The sequence below is a fragment of the Eufriesea mexicana genome, unplaced genomic scaffold (assembly GCF_001483705.2).
Source record: "Eufriesea mexicana isolate 0111107269 unplaced genomic scaffold, ASM148370v2 scaffold1140, whole genome shotgun sequence".
Lineage (NCBI taxonomy): Eukaryota > Metazoa > Arthropoda > Insecta > Hymenoptera > Apidae > Eufriesea > Eufriesea mexicana.
This window is the reverse complement of record NW_016909285.1, coordinates 143,356-161,503: the sequence shown is the minus strand read 5'-3', so window position 1 is coordinate 161,503 and position 18,148 is coordinate 143,356. Positions and strand designations below refer to the sequence as shown.

General features: G+C 38.2%; 1 protein-coding gene and 1 long non-coding RNA gene across 3 annotated transcripts in view; both read left to right on the top strand.

The window, feature by feature from the left end:
• LOC108547697 (uncharacterized) overlaps positions 1-1,473 on the top strand; it is an 8,950-nt gene extending 7,477 nt beyond the window's left edge. The window contains exons 2-3 of the long non-coding RNA XR_001890220.1: positions 228-305; positions 974-1,473. This is a non-coding gene — a long non-coding RNA (uncharacterized LOC108547697). The remainder of the gene's footprint in view (positions 1-227; positions 306-973) is intronic.
• Positions 1,474-4,666: 3,193 nt separating this feature from the next.
• Positions 4,667-18,148, top strand: part of para (sodium voltage-gated channel paralytic) — a 41,362-nt gene continuing 27,880 nt past the window's right edge. For both annotated transcript variants that reach the window (XM_017900328.1, XM_017900329.1), the window contains exons 1-3: positions 4,667-4,833; positions 14,521-14,676; positions 15,233-15,438. In XM_017900328.1, the coding sequence (XP_017755817.1) occupies positions 4,687-4,833; positions 14,521-14,676; positions 15,233-15,438 (509 nt within the window). In that variant the 5' untranslated portion in view covers positions 4,667-4,686. The remainder of the gene's footprint in view (positions 4,834-14,520; positions 14,677-15,232; positions 15,439-18,148) is intronic.

The window sequence follows — 18,148 nt, the reverse complement described above, 5'->3', positions numbered from 1 at the left end:
TTTTTTTTTTTTTTTTTTTTTTTTTTTTTTTTTTTTTTGTTTTTTTTTCTCGTTTTAATTTGATGATTTTTCGTTTATCGATGGAATAACTGAGTGTACGAATAATGGGAAATTTGTTATTCGCGATTTCGAATTTATTACGCATGTACGATTATTAGGATAGGTATTGGATTTTTGAGAGAGAGGGAGATTGTTGGTTCTGATGCAGCTTTTTGCTTTTGTTGTAGATAAGTATCGATCGACCCGAAGATCAGACTATGTTATTTCGAATAACGGATTGATCGCACCCGTCGCTTCATTCACACGTGAGTATGATATGAAAAATAGTTTACGAGCACCCGGTTTAATTGCCTATCTTGTGAGAAAGTATTCGAAGCGCTGTTCGGGGTTTGGAGACATGGAATATTCATTTCGACGGATGTCACGCTCTTTGGTATATATATTTTAAACGAAAGACGAAGGTTTTGATTTCGTTTGTAAACGGGGAACTCTGTTCACTGATGGTACTAATCCACTTGCACTCAACAGTGAACTAAAACTCGATATTCTAGTTGCGACTTTACGATAACCCCCTTTCCGCGCTCACAACACATACTCGTGCTTCTTAGAATTCCAGAAGGATTAAAATACCTTTCTGTTCGGAATAATCACTTACAGACATACCATGCGATCCCGAGAATCCATGTACTGTACTTTCTCTCAAAACTATCACGAAATGCTATTTTATTCGCGGCAGTTGCATCTTCGGAGACATACCATAGAATTCTATCGTAGAAACTCATGCCCCATTCCTTTCCACAATCGTGGAAGTTATTACAAAATGAACTCGAATCAACTATACTATCGCGAACATTCCCCTCACGGATGGTTAATAATTTTCTTGCAATTTCAAGAGAGCACCACCCTTCCCCAGAGGAATCTGCCAAAGCGCTGTAAAAATTACTGAAAACCCGCTCGTGCATTGCTATCGCAGGTCGGACATGAAAAATCTTGGTTCGCGTTGGACGGTCCCCAACATAGCACGCACTGCCGCAGCGCGTTCGTCATTTCTCGTCGCCATTTCGTCGGAACGAGATTCAGGTAGCAGCAGCAGCAGCATCATCATCAACGATAGCAGCAGCAGCAGCAGCAGCAGTATTAGCGTTAAAGGCAGAAGAAGCAACGTTAGAAGTAGCGGTAGTGGAAGCAGTAAGGAAAGTATCAGAGGCGTCACGGCGATCGACAAGAAGAAGAGGGAAACGAAGAGCATCGGTAGATCGGCAGTCGACGTGCTGCACGAGTCGCATTTATCCGTCCGATCGTACGTAACGGCGTCGTCAAATCGGATCGACGGCACGACGCGTTCCGAATCGACGCCCAGGTACCGGCCTCTAGCCGGCAAGTCGCGCGGTTCCCAGCACCGGTCTCGTCCTCGTCAGCCGCAGCCGCAGCCACCGCAGCAGCCACTCTATTACCCCCCCGCATCGTGGGACACGCGCACATTACACTTCAGGAACTGTTAGCACCGATCAAAAGTGAGTATACCATGGGATTGGCTAGAGTCGCAGACATTTCGCGCTAAACCTACTGACTCAGTTTATGGCCACCTACTTCTGAGGGACAGGTCAACTGGCTGGATCATACGTGTATAGGCTGTATCTTTGCAACTGCGCACGGATAATAGCCGATATAGCGCGAATAATAATTTACTGTCATTTTTCTACGACAATGAAACCAATTAATGCTTTTTTTTATTTTGTTTTTTAGACAAGAACGGGATATGGAAAGTAAAGAATAGTCGTGTAACTTTGTAGACTTGGAACGTAATAGCAGGTATTCTTTTTGTTCACTGTATTATTTGGAGATTTTTATTTTTCCACTAACATGCTTCTTGTAGCTAGAACGGATTCTCCGCTGGTTTTATGGTTCTTATAATATTTGGTTTATTTGGTACGTTATGAAAGAAGATGCTTCAATAAGCTTCATATAAGTCTTAGAAGACACAGGATTATAAGAGAGATAAACCTTATGAGAGTCACACCTACCTTATGAGAAGAGTCGTAAAGTTAAGTTTTTTAATTGATAATTTAAAAACGGCCATTTGATTGGCTGTGGAAGGTTTAGTAGCGTTAAGAGTACTGGGGAGTAGTATAGCTAGAGCGAGAGATTTCAGAGGCTCAAGGTTGCTTCTCCCCACCACGAGGTTTGTTCCTTGGGCATATCTAGTGATATTAAAAGGATTTATTTATATGGTAATGTTATAATTTTTGTAATATATTTATTAGGATATGTTATTAGTTCTCAGTGTCTGTTTTATAATCAGATTTAGTTCTTTGGGATTTTATTTCATGTCTCTGAGGAAGAGATGGCAATAAGATGGGGAAAGTGGATTAATGTCTGAGTTACTGAAACCTTTGGCCCTGGCTAGAGAAGTGTGGAGCACTGTAGGGTAAGAGTGGGAGAAATGGGAACGGGACAGCTTGATAGCAGCCAAGAATATTTATGCGTTAATGGTATAGAACATACAGTATACAATAACTGTATGTATAAGTTTATGTATAGGAGAGAACTAGGGGAAATATTTTATTGAAAAAAGAATATAGTGATCCACTCACTCGTGGATCATAATGTGAAATTTATGCTAATAGAAAATTTAAAATTATTTTAAATATTTGGGAAATTAATTGTTTGAAAACATTATTTCTTTTCGTCTTTATTTTGGACTATTTTCTATGAATATACGTATATATATCTTTTTTCAACGAGATTTTTATTATTATTATTGTACAGAAGAGCCGAATGATTAATTGATGTTTTTCCTTACAATCTGATCATCCAAACATGATTTTGAGGACACTGAATGAGCTTGAAAGTTGATTGTTCGATAAAACTCATGCATGGATAATAGGCTTTCTATTTCTACTTACAAACGTTTTCAGGGACTAGATATTCGTCTGTCTATTTAGGGAAAAGTTTGTCCATTTAAAGAACCTACGAATGTCACGTGAATTAATAAATCCTCGAATTACGTTAGAGATCTTTACGATCTTCTGATTATTCCGATAATTGCTATATCTATAAATTAGACTAGGAAAATGTAATTGAAGTAATACATAAAAATTCACGTACCATGGTACATAAGCCACACATTCCTGTTATACGTTTGGAACGAATCATTTTTCATTTGAATACAGGTTTACAAGCTTGTATTTCCGATTTAATCTCTGATTCACAAAAGAATTCATCAGATTCAACTAGTGTCTTCGCGGTTCGTCCCTGTGACTTAAACACGGCTTTATCTTTCGCATTGTTCATAGCTTTTCAATAACACAATGTTTAATAATTAAGTTGGAGCTGATCCTACAGCGGGGCTTCACGTTTCAATACGATGGAACTCGTGTTGGCAGTACTCCAATTTTTAAGTGCAGCAGACAAATCAGGATGTCGCGACGGATCCCTAGTTCGGAAGAAATTAGAATTCTTTGTGGTATATCGATTCCTCAATTTGTCAAGTTCGTCTCCTAGTAACCTACTATTGATAAATGGTGTTTCTTACGATTAAACCGTGATTTAATTCGTGTAATTTCAGAAATTCCGAGTCCCTATCAAACTGGACAGGATACACCAAAGAGGCAAGAATCTAAAGAGGGATGAGAATTTCTTAATGAATAATTCGTAGTTGTTAATAATTTTCGAGGTGAACGAGGATCCATAATTGGAATTTTCTGGGAGAGAGTAAAGGATCAACGATAAATCAAAAGTTTGAAATGCTCGAAGCTATAAAGGACCATACTTACACGTACTTTCTTCCAATTTCTTACGTTTGATACAACCTAACACGAAATTCCACGATATCGTAGCATCGTGAAGTTTATTACTAAGTGGTCTGAGACATAGACTTGGGAAAGAGGGTCTCGAAGTGTGCCATCCCATTATAGAAATAAGTTCAGCCTACAATTTCCTTAGACCCAAGTATAACCTTAGTTTTACGGATATCCATCTACTTTAAAGGAAATACCTTCGAACGCTTTTCACTATTGGTTTTTCCATTTCCTTTCTAATCCGTTATTATCAATTCATAGAGGTAGTCCTCTCGATACATTTTGTGATCAGCAGAAAGCAATGAAAATAATTCTATCAGCTACCTGTTCTCATTTTTATTGACCTTGCAAGTGATCAGTCCATTATAGATGAAGTAGGCAACATATAGATAAATAAGAAACAAGAAACAGACTTACTATAGAGATAAATATTGAAAAATTAACTATAAGTATATATATAAGGAAGGCTACAAGATCAAGCAACGAAAGGGATAATGTTAAATGAAAAGTTACTTATTGAATGTTAAAAATCGGTTACCTAAACCACAACAATCTTACAATTAGTATTAACCCTTACGTGGATAAACTGACACCCATTTATTGCTTCAAGCTTTTATGTACTATAAAAAATATCACAATGTCATAAAATATATTCATTTTCCAAAGAAATGTATATTTAACATCTTACAATGGTATAGTATATTGTTTCTGCTAAATATCTGCTATACTAAAAATGAAAAAAATGTTTAGATATTTAGATATTCTAGTTATCATAGTTATCTACGTAAGGATTAAGCAATAAGGAACATGGTTGGATGTTGATGAAATTAAAAGAGCAACAATTGTCCTGTCCAGGAAGGTGGCTCAGCTGTGTGCAGCTTAGACAATGTCCGAAGATTCTGACTCTGTATCAGAGGAAGAAAGAAGTTTGTTCCGTCCGTTCACGCGGGAGTCCCTGGCAGCGATCGAGGCTCGCATCGCCGAGGAACATGCCAAGCAGAAGGAGCTCGAGAAGAAGAGAGCGGAAGGCGAGGTAAGAACATGGCCGTGCTCCTTCAGCCTACCTAACGTACACGTAGAGCCGCGAGCATCGATTCGAAAGGACCGTGGCTTCGTTTCGTTTCTTTTTCTTTTCATTTTCAACCTTTCTACATTTTCAAATTACGAAACGAAGCCTTGATTTTCCGTTTTATTTCCGAGTTTTCACGGTTTAGTCGACGAATCCGCACGATACACACGAGCGTTCTTCTTTTTCAGACTTCTTATTTAGAGAAATTCTCGCTAAGGGATATTTTTCTCAGTGTGATTCACTCGAAACAGCAAGTTGCGATGGAATATCCGATGCCGTGGAGGATTTCGTGGAATTCTCGTGCCGCAGCGACTTATGGCTAATTTCCACGCTCGCGGAAGAATTTGCACGGTTTAGAGGGACTGCTTATCTGTGATTAACGCTCGTGAATCGTTCTCGTCGATTATTCGCGCACTCGATCTTTAGCATCCAATCTCCCATGAAACCACATGTCCTTTTTACGTGTCACCCGCGTACTACATGGCCAAGAATAGATGACCATTGACACTGTAACGCGAACGAAAATCTCTGGCCCACGATATCCGTGGGATCGTTAAGAAACCGATGTAAAACGATCGCGTTTCCAGTTAGACGAGTTCCAAGAAGACACTCTACAATCGTTCTACGTAACGTGCTTATTAACATCGATACACAGGTTGTTCTACTTTGCAGATCTCTATAGCGAGACCTCGAATGTACAAGCATCGCTATTAAGTGCGTTACCAATGGTTTTTTTCACCAGTAATCACGTTTTTCTGCTTAAGGGCCGATTTGATATTTCTTCATAGAAGATTCGTCCAATTTTACTTTCGTCCAATTCGATATCGAAATGCTAATAATAACGCGAAATATCGCGAGATGTAATTTTCGTAGCTTCGATCGTGTACACTTTTCGATGACGAAATATCAATGGATCTTAAGTATAGTAATGAATCACGGTGTTGTCCGTGACGCTCGATGAACGTTTACAGTTACTGTTCGTATTTTTTATCCTTTTTTTATATATTTTTTTTTGGTCGTACCTTTATTTTGCGTAGCTGCAGTGCCGTAATTTGCGAGATCTGTTTCTTCATGTTCACAACACCATATCTATCTATTTATCTACATATATATATATATAATTATACGTCAAGCTGCGGTGTTCTACCTACCCTCTTGTAAACAACCGATTGTCGCTACCAGTCGCGTTGATTGTTTGCTTGATTTACTGCTGAACGTAGTGAAAATACATGCCTATCCTATCGACGACTTTTGTCTACATCTGTCTATATATACATATATATATATATATGTATATACACACACACACATGTATATACATATATATATATAACATGACTGTCGTCGAGTAATGTATTGTTTCTGTGTTACCAAAGATATGTTCGCGTACGAGCTCGATGTCTGCAGTGTCACTATCTGTGCCTGTTTCTATACGTACATAAATATCGCTGTGTCGTAGTTCTCTCTCTCCCTCTGTGCTCTTCGTTGTATTGTAGATTTTCCCTTAACCGTATACTTACGTAGTCACCGTGTATAGTTAGTATTAATTGTGCTGGGCTTTCACTGGTAAGTTCATTATGGAAGGATCTTTTCATCAATGTACTCGTGATATCGGTGTTCATTCTTTCTTCAAGAGATTTTGATTGTTCCACGAGTTTTATTTAAGCTTTTCCTTCACTCGGAGACTCGTTAATCTCGTTTTTATCTTTTTCCTTTTTTTGTACGTATTTCACGGAATGTCAGTTAAATGTATCTCGCGATTCGAAGTTTTGTTACATTTTTCCTTTCTTCGTCGTTCCTCCTAGTTTAACGAACGTTGGTTACATTCGTTTCCTTAGATTCGGGGATTTTCTACATTTTTTACTGCAATTTACTCGTTCGAGGAATGTTGTGGCTAAATTTGTTTCGCAGTTTGAATTTTTATCGGTGATATCGGTGTTGGTTATGGTTTACTATGAATATTATTTGCGTGATTTTATGGAAATTCATTTTTTAACGTATTAACAAATTTTTCGAATTCTTATTTAGCTATTTTATATTACTTCTATTTTATATTAATTATTTTATGTTAATTTGATATTAGTGGGTTTTATGTATTAGTTATCGAGTCTGTTTTATATATTAGTTATCGCGAGATTCAAAGATGGAGTCGAATGGAATGATTCGCGTTAGGAATAATGTTTAAAACAATGCGCGTATAGAAAGCTACAGGGAGACGTATTTCTAGCGTGGTTCTAAGCGCGTCTGACTATAGACAGTCTGCTTCCCCTCATACTGTTCCACCCTGTCTCTCTGCTGCACTCTAGTAGTATGGGTCAATAATATCTACCTGTATCTTACCTAGCTTCTTATACGTGCATTATCCTTAAGAGAATTAAGATTTCTCTGGAAATTTTCTCCACACTTTTACACTATCTTTTCATTTACGTTATTATTGCAATTTTTCCTTTCCTTATTTTCTTTATTAAAAAAGAAAACATCGATATTATTGATACGTTTAGTAAGTAAATTGCTCAACAAAATTAGTAAAACATCCTTCGTATTGATTTACCTTTTTTTAGCACCACTGTAACTTCGTTAGCATTATGTTAAACAGGGAAAGCGTAATTATCTATCCAGGACGAATTTTCACAGAAAAGGTCTTCCCAGTTTTTCCATCTTCAATCGAATCTTAGAAGATTTAAGGAAAGTAATAGTAGCGTGTAATATAACCGGTAAGACCTAAAAAATTGCTACTGTTTCATTCTAATTTAGTTGCAAATTAACTATCAAGTGTCTGGTTATTATAAATTTGGAATATTTTATATTAACACAACACCAGTCGTGTTCGAAAGCTACTTACGAGTACAAAATTCGGTCTTCCCGATTAATTAGCAGAACCTTTCTCCGCTGTCTTTTCTATATAGCCCTGTAGAGTAAGATTAGAGATGGAAAGAGAGAAGCGAGATGGTATCAATTGGTACGCTTCGATCTCTATATCCTCCTTTCTCCCCTAGCTTGCCTGATCCCGCGATCCTCTCGCTTGAACATCCATATATTATATATATATATACACATATATATATACACGTCTATCTCTATATAAATATGTATGTAATTTCTGTTTCGTATCCCGATTGTTCTCTCTATCTGTTACTGTCTTCTTCTCTGTATCCTTCAGCCCCCTCCCGTCTCTGAGTTCCCCAAGCTTTTCCGAGTCGACTTTATCCTTCTTCGTATCTATGTACGATATATATATATATATTACTTGTATAGTGAACTATTTTACACCCCATCATGACCGCATATTAGTGAGATCCGTTTATTCTTTGAACCCCTCACCCCCCGCCCCCGTACCCCTTCATTGTATCTCTCTACACCCGTATTCTGTGTTTTTTCTCTGTGTGTAACGACTGTTTCTCCGTTTCTCCAATTTCAGGGAGGTTTTGGACGGAAGAAAAAGAAAAAAGAAGTAAGACGTTACGTCACGCTAAGTAATAACCGCACACACACACACATACACACACACGTACACACACTCAGTCACGCACGCACATACATATGTACAAGTATTCTCTTTCTCTCTGTCATCCAACTTTATACCTTGTGATCATGGTTACAATTATTGTATATACACGTACAAAGACACACGTATATATATATACACACGTGGCCCACAAAACGCATCCTATTTACACGTACAATACACCGTGACATACACGATTTCCATTTTGCATCGGTGCAAACGGCCGTTCGATCGGTCGTACACACTTCTGTCACTCACTTGCCCGATGATGCGCAACGTCCACCCACCGGGACACCTAATTTTCACGAGTGCCACGGTGTACATCGATTCTCATGCGCTCGTCTCGTTTCCACGTGTCAATATTCTACGCGAGATTATTAATTACGCGACGAAACGAGTCGTTGACTGGGCTTCTTGTAATTAACGACACGGCACAGCACCACGTGTCTTATTTGCAATACGGTTACTCGATTTCACGCGTTTGTCAAACGTCAGTTTTCTTTGGGACACGAATTTGTTCTGCGACGATGATGGAAGAGATTGACGTATGGATTTTGGAGAATATCAATCTTCGCGTATTGTTTTAGTTTGAGTAACTTGAAATTTCATTTCGATTTACTTAAACTGCGCAGAGTTTGTTAGAAAGGTCTTGCTGATTTTAAGTAGTACGTATCAATCTATAGGACGCCGACTATTGCTTCTGTAACATATAGCCTGTCTTTTATGCTTGGCTTCCTCGGAAGTTTTATTAATTAATAATTTTTGACATTCTGTTCCTTTCTTACATTTATTTTGAAAAATTTTTAATTGTTTTACTAGTTTTCTATACTTGTATAACGATTGGTTCTCCAGAATCGTTATGCACAATCTTCCATCGCGACGTCCACACACGTACACGTTCTTTTCCTAGTGAAACTGTATCGTAAACCTGCGATCGTTTGTTGCTGTACGAGTCGAGAACCGTTGTTGTTGTTGTGTTCGTTCGATTGGAAATAGCAATCGATATGAAAATCAATGTCGAGGATACATCGTGGTCACAGAGGAAGACATGTCACACTCTCATGCACACGTACCATACGTAATTTGTATCACGCTGAACACACGTACCAAAGAAACAATGCGCTTCTTGTGATCTGCTATGACACACGCTGTTCCGCGAGTTGTTCTTGCAAGGTCTTGCAACAAAAATGAAACGAGCCATGCCTGTGCTTCGATTCTCTGACAACCTCCTGAAAAATTGCTCGATTTCCGATATCGGCGGTATTCGAATTTGCGCGTGCGAAAAAGAGAAAAAGAAAGGGAGTTCGTTGCGTGCTTAGTAGAGAAAAGTCGAGAAAGTTTCGTTTACTGGGTCAGGTAAATATGGAAATTTCGATGATATTTCAGCGAAACACCGATCGAACGTGATCGAAACGATTCGTTCCCGTTCGTTCGCTGGCACGATTACGTACACACGCATTTCGAACAGGCTTTTTGCTAAGAACTACGCATAATTATGCACGGTGCTTGACGAAACAAGTTGGATAAGTCTCGGTGTATGAAGTACTCGCGGAGAATTGCTTACGCGGAATGAGAAGGGGGTAGGATCGAAATTAAAGCGAAGAATCCTGAGTTTTCTTTTTTGGTAAATTAGAGAGCTCCTAAACCTCGTGCAGTGATATTTTTTATCGCTTAACCGTGGGTAATTTATTGCTCAAAAGTCACGAAAGGATATTTTTTGGTATTTTTTGGTATTTAAATTTGGAACGAAGACTCGGTCTCGAGTTTTCTTTCTCGAATTGAAAAGCTTCCAAACTTCCAGCAGAAATCATTTTTATCGTTCAATTACGAATAATTTACTGGTGTAAAATTAATATTTTTGGCTACTTCTATGAATTATTAATAATTATTTGACTTTTGTGGAAAAATGGAAACTTTTCGAAAGAATTAGGTGGAGAGAAGTTACGTAAAAGAGAAGTAACAAATTCTGGATAATCGATACTTTTACTGCTGATTGGATATCCCGACATGACTTTTTGGCCCATTTTCAAGATCATATCCGAGAAATCGTTCCTCTTTACCGAAGAATTATTTCCGCCTGAGCAATGTCTATACAAGCATATCTATCCTAACACCGTCCAACACTAAAAATACCTATATCCACTGAAACAAAAGAATCGACTTATTCAACACTTCTGACCATTCTAAAATTACGGAATCTATATTTCGATTCCTACATTCAATTAAACGAATCCAGTAATTCCGAACCTATCCTTCGTTAAATTAATTTACTTACCATATTTAAACCCGAAGAGCATACTAATCAAAATTCCATAATTTTAACTTCTTCGCGAAAGTTATATAACACAAAAGTTCCGAAAAGTAAGAAGATACAGAGGTCGAATAAATAAATAAAAAGATTACAAGGTTCCCCATGCATCGCTAGAAAATAATCCCCCAAAAATCACCAAAATCGTCTGTCTAACTAGAATTAAAACTAGAGCTAGAACCAACATTAAATCCTCGCTTATATCTTTAACTAAAAATTCAAAGTCTCTGCGAGAAAAATTAAAAAGGGAAGAAAACTCGATGATTCGAAATTTAAAAAAAGAAAAAGAAGAAAAAGAAAATACCCATGTTTCTACTTGTACTTTCAATGACGGGACAAATTCAATACGTCATTAAGGACGAATAAACCCAGCGAGATTCGTCGTCGCGTGTAGAAGATTCGACGAATGAACGCGAAAAGCTCGCGGGGTCCGACTTGTTTTTTCGTCAAGTGCTGTACGTCTGGTTTAGAGCTCGCAGCCGCCTGGAAACGCTTCTATAGATCGTATGCCGTATCCGCAATGCTTGGAGCTGAGATTCTTTGTACATAACCATCTTTTTTCCCATTTTTTTTTTTTTCCTTTTTTTCCCTTTTTATTCATTAAATTGCGCGCCTCGGTAGCAGCAGCATAAGCGTGCAAGCGAATCGCACATGATCGCAATGGCGTGGCCGCTCTCCTGGGATCGTATTGATTTATCGTTGGTACGCCGCAATACAGCCTTAAGGCGAGACGATGCTCGCCCATCGAGCATCGATCGCGTGAAATTTCATCCGTGGAACATTTCCGATTTCTCCATGGCAAAACAAACTCCCGAATCCGTGTTTTCCGCCATTTCCGGCACGATCAATCGGCACTAGAGCTCCAGCCGTCTTGCAGTTATGCATCTTCAGGCTATTCCGGTTCTTCCTGCCGATTATTTAGGAAATGACCGCGAGCTTTCGATTTCTCCTCCTTAAAGCAGTCGTGAAATCGACTATTCGAATAACGCATGTTTTCCGCGAAAGGTGAACGACTAATATGGAATTGAAATGGAACGGTGGAGGAAGCGAAGATCAGAGGCGTAACATTTTGGGTCCGAGTGTTTCTTAGTTTCCGAGATGTATCGATCTCGTCAATTTGGTCATCGGCGAATTTTACTTGGCAAATTCGCGAGTTCTATGGAATACCTGTGACATTCGCGCGAGTTGCAATATTTATGCAATTCTGTCTCTTGTACGATCGATTTCTGAAGAGTCTTAAGATTCGTAACTGAACACGAAAATGAAATACGAGTAAATTCCTGTGTTGTACGCTGAATTTTGTCTGTAAATGTACATAAAAGGGTAAATTATGCAATGCTTTTGCTTACTCTAAAGTAAGTGCTATTATTGAAGTATTATCTGCCATTTTATGTTTCTTTGGTTAACATCGTGGAAACTAATGAATTAAAAACTCGAGTCAAAAATTTGACGTCTTGGTATGTTTGACAGCGTTTATCCGTAAAGGACTCATGGGGATCCATGAAATCGAAACTGAGTCATTTCCTCAATAATTACCACATTTTTCCCCTTTTTTCTCCACCTCGGTAAAAAGGTGTAACTGCTATGTATGAATTTTCTTTCTACAAATTGCACGAGAAGTTGATCGATTGTTGTGATTAGAAGTGGGATAAAGTGGAATGTTTTCATGGAAGGTAGAGTCTCGAGGAGTCGTACGTTTCTAGATCAATCTTTAATGGGCTTTCTCTAGCTAGCTAGCGTTTCTATTCAACTTCTCGGGTAATAAAGAAAGGGAAAAGAAAGAAAAGGAAGAAAAAGAGAAAAGAAGATCGATGAGGGAACGTGTCTTGCTGCACCGTGTGTTCTTGCTCTGGCCGTGAAGTTCAGCCTGAATATTCATCGACAGACACTTCTCGCTTGTGTAAATTAGATTTAGGTAGATCTTTATATATATATATATTTAACGACCTTAGTACATAGCTCGTTATTAGGAGTAGGTTCATGTATGTGCATCTATAGCAGCTTCAGAAGACAATTACATCTGTTGGAATTTTTTAAAAAACCGCTTTATAGATGATCCAACTAGACTAGGTCACCAATTCTCGATTTTGAAAAAATTATCCACGAATTTCCTCGAGGATCAACTTACATCAACATCGAAACGGAGAAAAGCTTTTTTAAACAAATTTTTCACTTAATTCCTTGACTTGATCGGCGCTAATATTCATATTTAAAAGAGAAAAATCTCGAAAATACTCGATATTACGGTATTAATATCCAGAGGAAAATGAGAACAAAAGATTTTTCGCGGTGGATGTGCCTTTTTCCATTTTTTCTTTTTTTTCCGCTCTTCGTGGCGACGACCATTGTCACCAGCCGAACGTTTCACTCGAGGGTAGTTAATCGAATGATAACGAGCTAAAGCTAGTTAACTAAAGAGCAGGTGGACATACCACGAATTTCTAATAATCACTCGGCAGAAAATTCGGTGAGAGGGAGCGGAAACGAGCAGATCACGTGGACCTTACCCAGGTTCGTATGTTCACGACCCGCTTTTAGCACCAATTTCGTACTGTACACACGTATATATACATATATATGTAACATGTACATATAACGCCTTCTATACGACTAGTCGCCATAGCTGCTTTTCAGACTAGACGCGGAATAGATGTTCCCGATGCTTCCAAAGTAGGAAAAAAAAAGCGGCAGAATGTGGGGCAACGTCGTACTATCGGTAAAGTACACGTACGTGCAAAAACGGAAACGTTACCATCTCCGTAATATTCGTCGCAGGTACCCTGAATACTTTATGCCTCTGAGTGTACCATAATGAAACTTCGTACGCCACCTAGTAATTATTTGGAATTTTAGATCGCAGTGGATATTTTGTAGCAACCCGTTTTTCACTTTGTATACACCACGTCTATATACTCTATAGTGGTTGTTCATAGTCTCGAACGACGAAGAAATTGGTACTTTCGCTCTAATTTCGCGTTCAAAGGAATATTTCAATCTTTAAAGATCGATATTTCGTATTTTATACTTAACAATTTCGTTATTCCATATTTCGAATGATATTTGGAAATTTTACCGAAGTCCAGCGTCTATTCCTGTACTTACAGACGCCATATTGTTTATTCGAAGTTTCAGCTCAATATTATTATAATTAAATATTCCTTAATTGTTAGGAAAATAATTTAAAATCATTTGCAAATTTGTACGATGTTCGAACAGCTTCGATACGATCATCGGAACCACGACCTGCGACGAATTTCACGGCGTTGGTCTTGCAGATCGCAGCGCCATTAAGAAAATGGCGGACAGTAGGTCCAGAAGCGCCTGCCACGAAGCTCGGGACGTTCTCTTGCGATGCACATTGAGCCGTGGAACGATTAGGAACGCGTAGAGCTGATCTAGGAGCGGGTTATGAATAACATCGGTGCACACATAGCGGACAAGTAATACAAAAATGAATATTTCCAACAATCGCTAAGCGGTCTCTGATCTCTGACCTGAGATAACCAAGTACTCAGACACGCTCTGAACAACCAAGTACATATTTTGGAAATATTTGTTTCGCCGATCACTGGTGATGATTTTTCTTCTATCTTTTTTTATGTTTTTTTTTTTTTTTTTTTTTTTTTTTTTTTTTTTTTTTTTTTTTTTTTTAATTCCAATTTCGTGTCCTCGCGCGAACGACGATGCGTAGCGGGGACGTGATACTTTTGTTTCGTTACCTGTATATAATTTTTAGCACGTCTATGCGAAAGAGAGACAATGGCGGTCCGATGCAAGAGGATAAGTAAGAGGGACGATATGCGAGGAACGGAGGTGTTTAGAAGTGTTTCCTTCGCAGGTTCGGTATGACGACGAGGACGAGGACGAGGGTCCTCAGCCGGATCCGATGCTCGAGCAAGGAGCACCGATCCCGGTCCGACTGCACAACGAATTTCCACCCGAGTTGGCCTCCACACCTCTCGAGGATATTGATAGCTTCTATCATAACCAAAGGGTATCGATATTTTATTACGAAGCTGGAAAAAATGGACGTTGTATCTGTGTATTATGAAAACCGAAATTATGGTCTCTATAGCTTTTAACGCATTTTTAGAACATCTTTCTATAAATCAGAGGCTCCCAGCGTAGCTGACGACTAATCGATGAGTCATATCTAAATATCAAGTTATTTCCTTGGTAGCAATTATTCTGTGTTATTAAATCCTGGTAACTCTAAAGTTTAGGATCCTCTGATACAGATTGCTCGTTTTCTCTAAATTTTTTAGAAATTTGTTAGAAAATCGGAAACCTAGTTCGCGATACGTAGAACATCGCTCATTAGCTTATAAAAGAATTACATTTTTTGAAGTTAGAAGTAGTCTTTTTATAGCAATTTTTATTCTTTAGGACTCGAGTAATTGAAACGCTGCGAGCTATGTTATTTCTGACGAACTCAGTTTTCAAGGAGACGCAGCTTGCACTGACGAAAGCGAAATTTTTTGATATTGCAATTATTATCGTATTTTACTTTTGTTACCTTCTTAATGTAATATCGTTTGCTTTTCGATTAGACCTTCGTCGTCATCAGCAAGGGAAAGGACATATTCAGGTTCTCAGCGACAGATGCGATGTGGATCCTCGACCCGTTCAACCCAATACGACGTGTGGCCATTTACATATTGGTTCACCCCCTGTTCTCCCTCTTCATTATCACTACAATATTGGTTAACTGCATACTCATGATCATGCCCACTACGCCCACCATCGAGTCTACGGAGTGAGTATCGTTCGTTCTCCTCGCCCTCGATCTAGAAACAATGGCGAGAACTCGACTTACTCTTTGCCTACGTCCTCCGTTTTCTTTTCACTGTCTGTTTTCATTTTTCGCGTGTAACGACTGCAACGCGGCCGACTGTCGATCTTCATTAATGCGACAACGTAATTAATTATTCGTTACTGTAAAAATTGTGAAATATATATCCCGAATAATTTTTCCGAATGTTAGACCTTCTACGAATTTTAGATTGCACTGTTTCGTTCTATGAATGTTAATATTCGCTCTTTTTCAGATGGAAGAGAAATTAGAATTCATCTTTTGGCGACTATTGTAAATTCTTTTAGAAGACTTTAAAATTTCTTCTGCCATGGAAAAATTTTTGCCAGATTTCTTTGAGAAAATCCAGAGAATGGTTCTTTTTTTAGAGACTGAATTTGATTCAGTGACTGATTGAATTTTATAATTATCAGATAACATCGAGTGGTGTTTTATTTGTGGAAGAAGATCGACATTCGTGCCCAGATTTAAAGATTCCGATCGAGATCTTCAATTTTGTATGGTGCTTGAATGGATGGAAGCGAATCAGTAAAAACTATACGAACAGGTGTTTTATGTTTCAATCGAACGACTTTGATTGCAAGTCATACATGGAACTGGCAGTATCTTCAAAGATCGAAACTGCTTAGAAATTCCATAATTCCAAAACGAAATTCGTGCAGATGATTAAATGGCGCAGTCAAAGTGTCAGGAGTTACAATCTACTTTTACTCAAATTTTCGTTAACTTTGTCAATCAATTATATATTTACGCTTGCTCTGCAGTGACTGTGAATCAACGTAGTTTAGCGTGTTGACTAGCCTAAGCCGGAGATGAATCGAATTCTGTAAAAACTTTGTCTCGACTCTTTGTCCCTTGACTTGAACGACGTTTCGCGTTCCTCCTTATCTTCTATTTATTCATTTATTTCTTTTTTTATTCTTCTACTAGATGAATGTGAATCATCGAAAGCTTATGGCGAGTACACGTTGTTGAAAGTATAGATATTTCAAGCAATGTTCTACGTGTTATAGCTCTATATATATGAGTAGAGACTGTGATAAATTGTATAACCGTTGGTAAGTTTTGTTCTAGTCTCTCTAGAGGTAGCGTAGAGACGTGAGCGATCTGTGCGAATAATGCGGCAGAAATGGGAAAGGAATTACAAAAAACGATGAAATCGTATAGAATGAAACATCTGTTTCGTATGAGCTATTCGTTCGTTGAATTAAAGAAAGAAATTGTTCGCTCGGGTCGTGCTCGACGATAGCTGACATGTCTACGGCGATCTGTAATTAATTAGAGGCCGATAGCGATCGGACACTATCGCCTAGTTTGGCAAAAGCGACCATGCTCACTGGCAAGGATTATGAGATAAGTGTGAATTATTTATGTACACAGTCTCCACGATATAGCAAGGTGATAGTTCGAAGCATCAAGTGGAAGCATTGATTGAAGCAGTGACGTCTAAAACTGAAGAAAGAATGAGATATCATCTATGCAGACTGAGGTTTAGCTTCTTTGACTTGTCAAATTTTTGTCAATCTGTTGGTCGAGGTACTCTTACAGACTTTGATATTTATTGGCTTTATTATTTATTCTTGTTTATTTATTTATTCAGGGAAAACTGATGAAACGACTCAAATAAGAAGATAGTATGAGACATTTGACTGATGCTGGTAATGTTCCATGTGGAATATGATCCATTGAGATGCATGAGAAGAGATGGGTGGCTACCTGGTGCTTTTCATGAAGATTCGAATCTAGATTCCTGGATTGTTCATTTTCTACTTGGATATCTAAAGCTCCATTATTTGGCCAACTATTTCTTGATCGACTATCTGTCAAGGATAGCATTTGCTCTATATAGGTCAGTCAGTGGTTACTTTAGTGGTTACTTTAGTGGTTACTTCCTCCAAAATCGTTCCTGGCTTCTACTTGATTGCTATAGACGCATTTGGAAATTCCTTCTAGTTTTATCTATGTATTTGAACCCACTTAGTCTATCCTGTGGCCAATCAGTGGTCACTAGTAAGTTACTTTCTCTAAACTCATTCCTAGTGACTATTTGATTATTGGGGACACTTCTGGTTCCAGCTACTTTAATGGACAGTCTTCATTACAACACAGTGATGAAACATACTTTAGCATTCGTAGGGCTCTTTGGCAATTCCTTTTTCTAGACTCTACTCTCCATCGTGATAAAATTGGCACTTAGGATGTGAGAAAATTAAACTTTCTAAGAAAGGGAAGAACTTCAAAGGAAAAATGTGCTTTGAAGTAGCAATTCTACCAATGAACTGAACGAGTTGACATAAAAATGCTGTGAGAAAAATTTGAGTATTAAAAAGTAATAGCAAAAGATGCTAGAAATGGAATTATAATAGAACAATAAATTAATCAAATAAATAGGAGGATCTATAGCAATTAGAATTCAAGCAATAGAAATATCAGAAACTGATCCACAGTTAAGATATGTTTCATGCGGCCCTGACTGAAGTTTCGGTTCTTCAGAGTACTTCTATGACTTCGCTATATCGTGGTGACTACTACACGGTATAATCTGTCTTTTGTAGTGAGAATTAAGTTCTATTTGGCGTAGTAAGTACTTCCTAATAGCGGTGGGATTAAGTATTAGAGCGCGGTGACAATTGATGACAAGACAGGTACTATA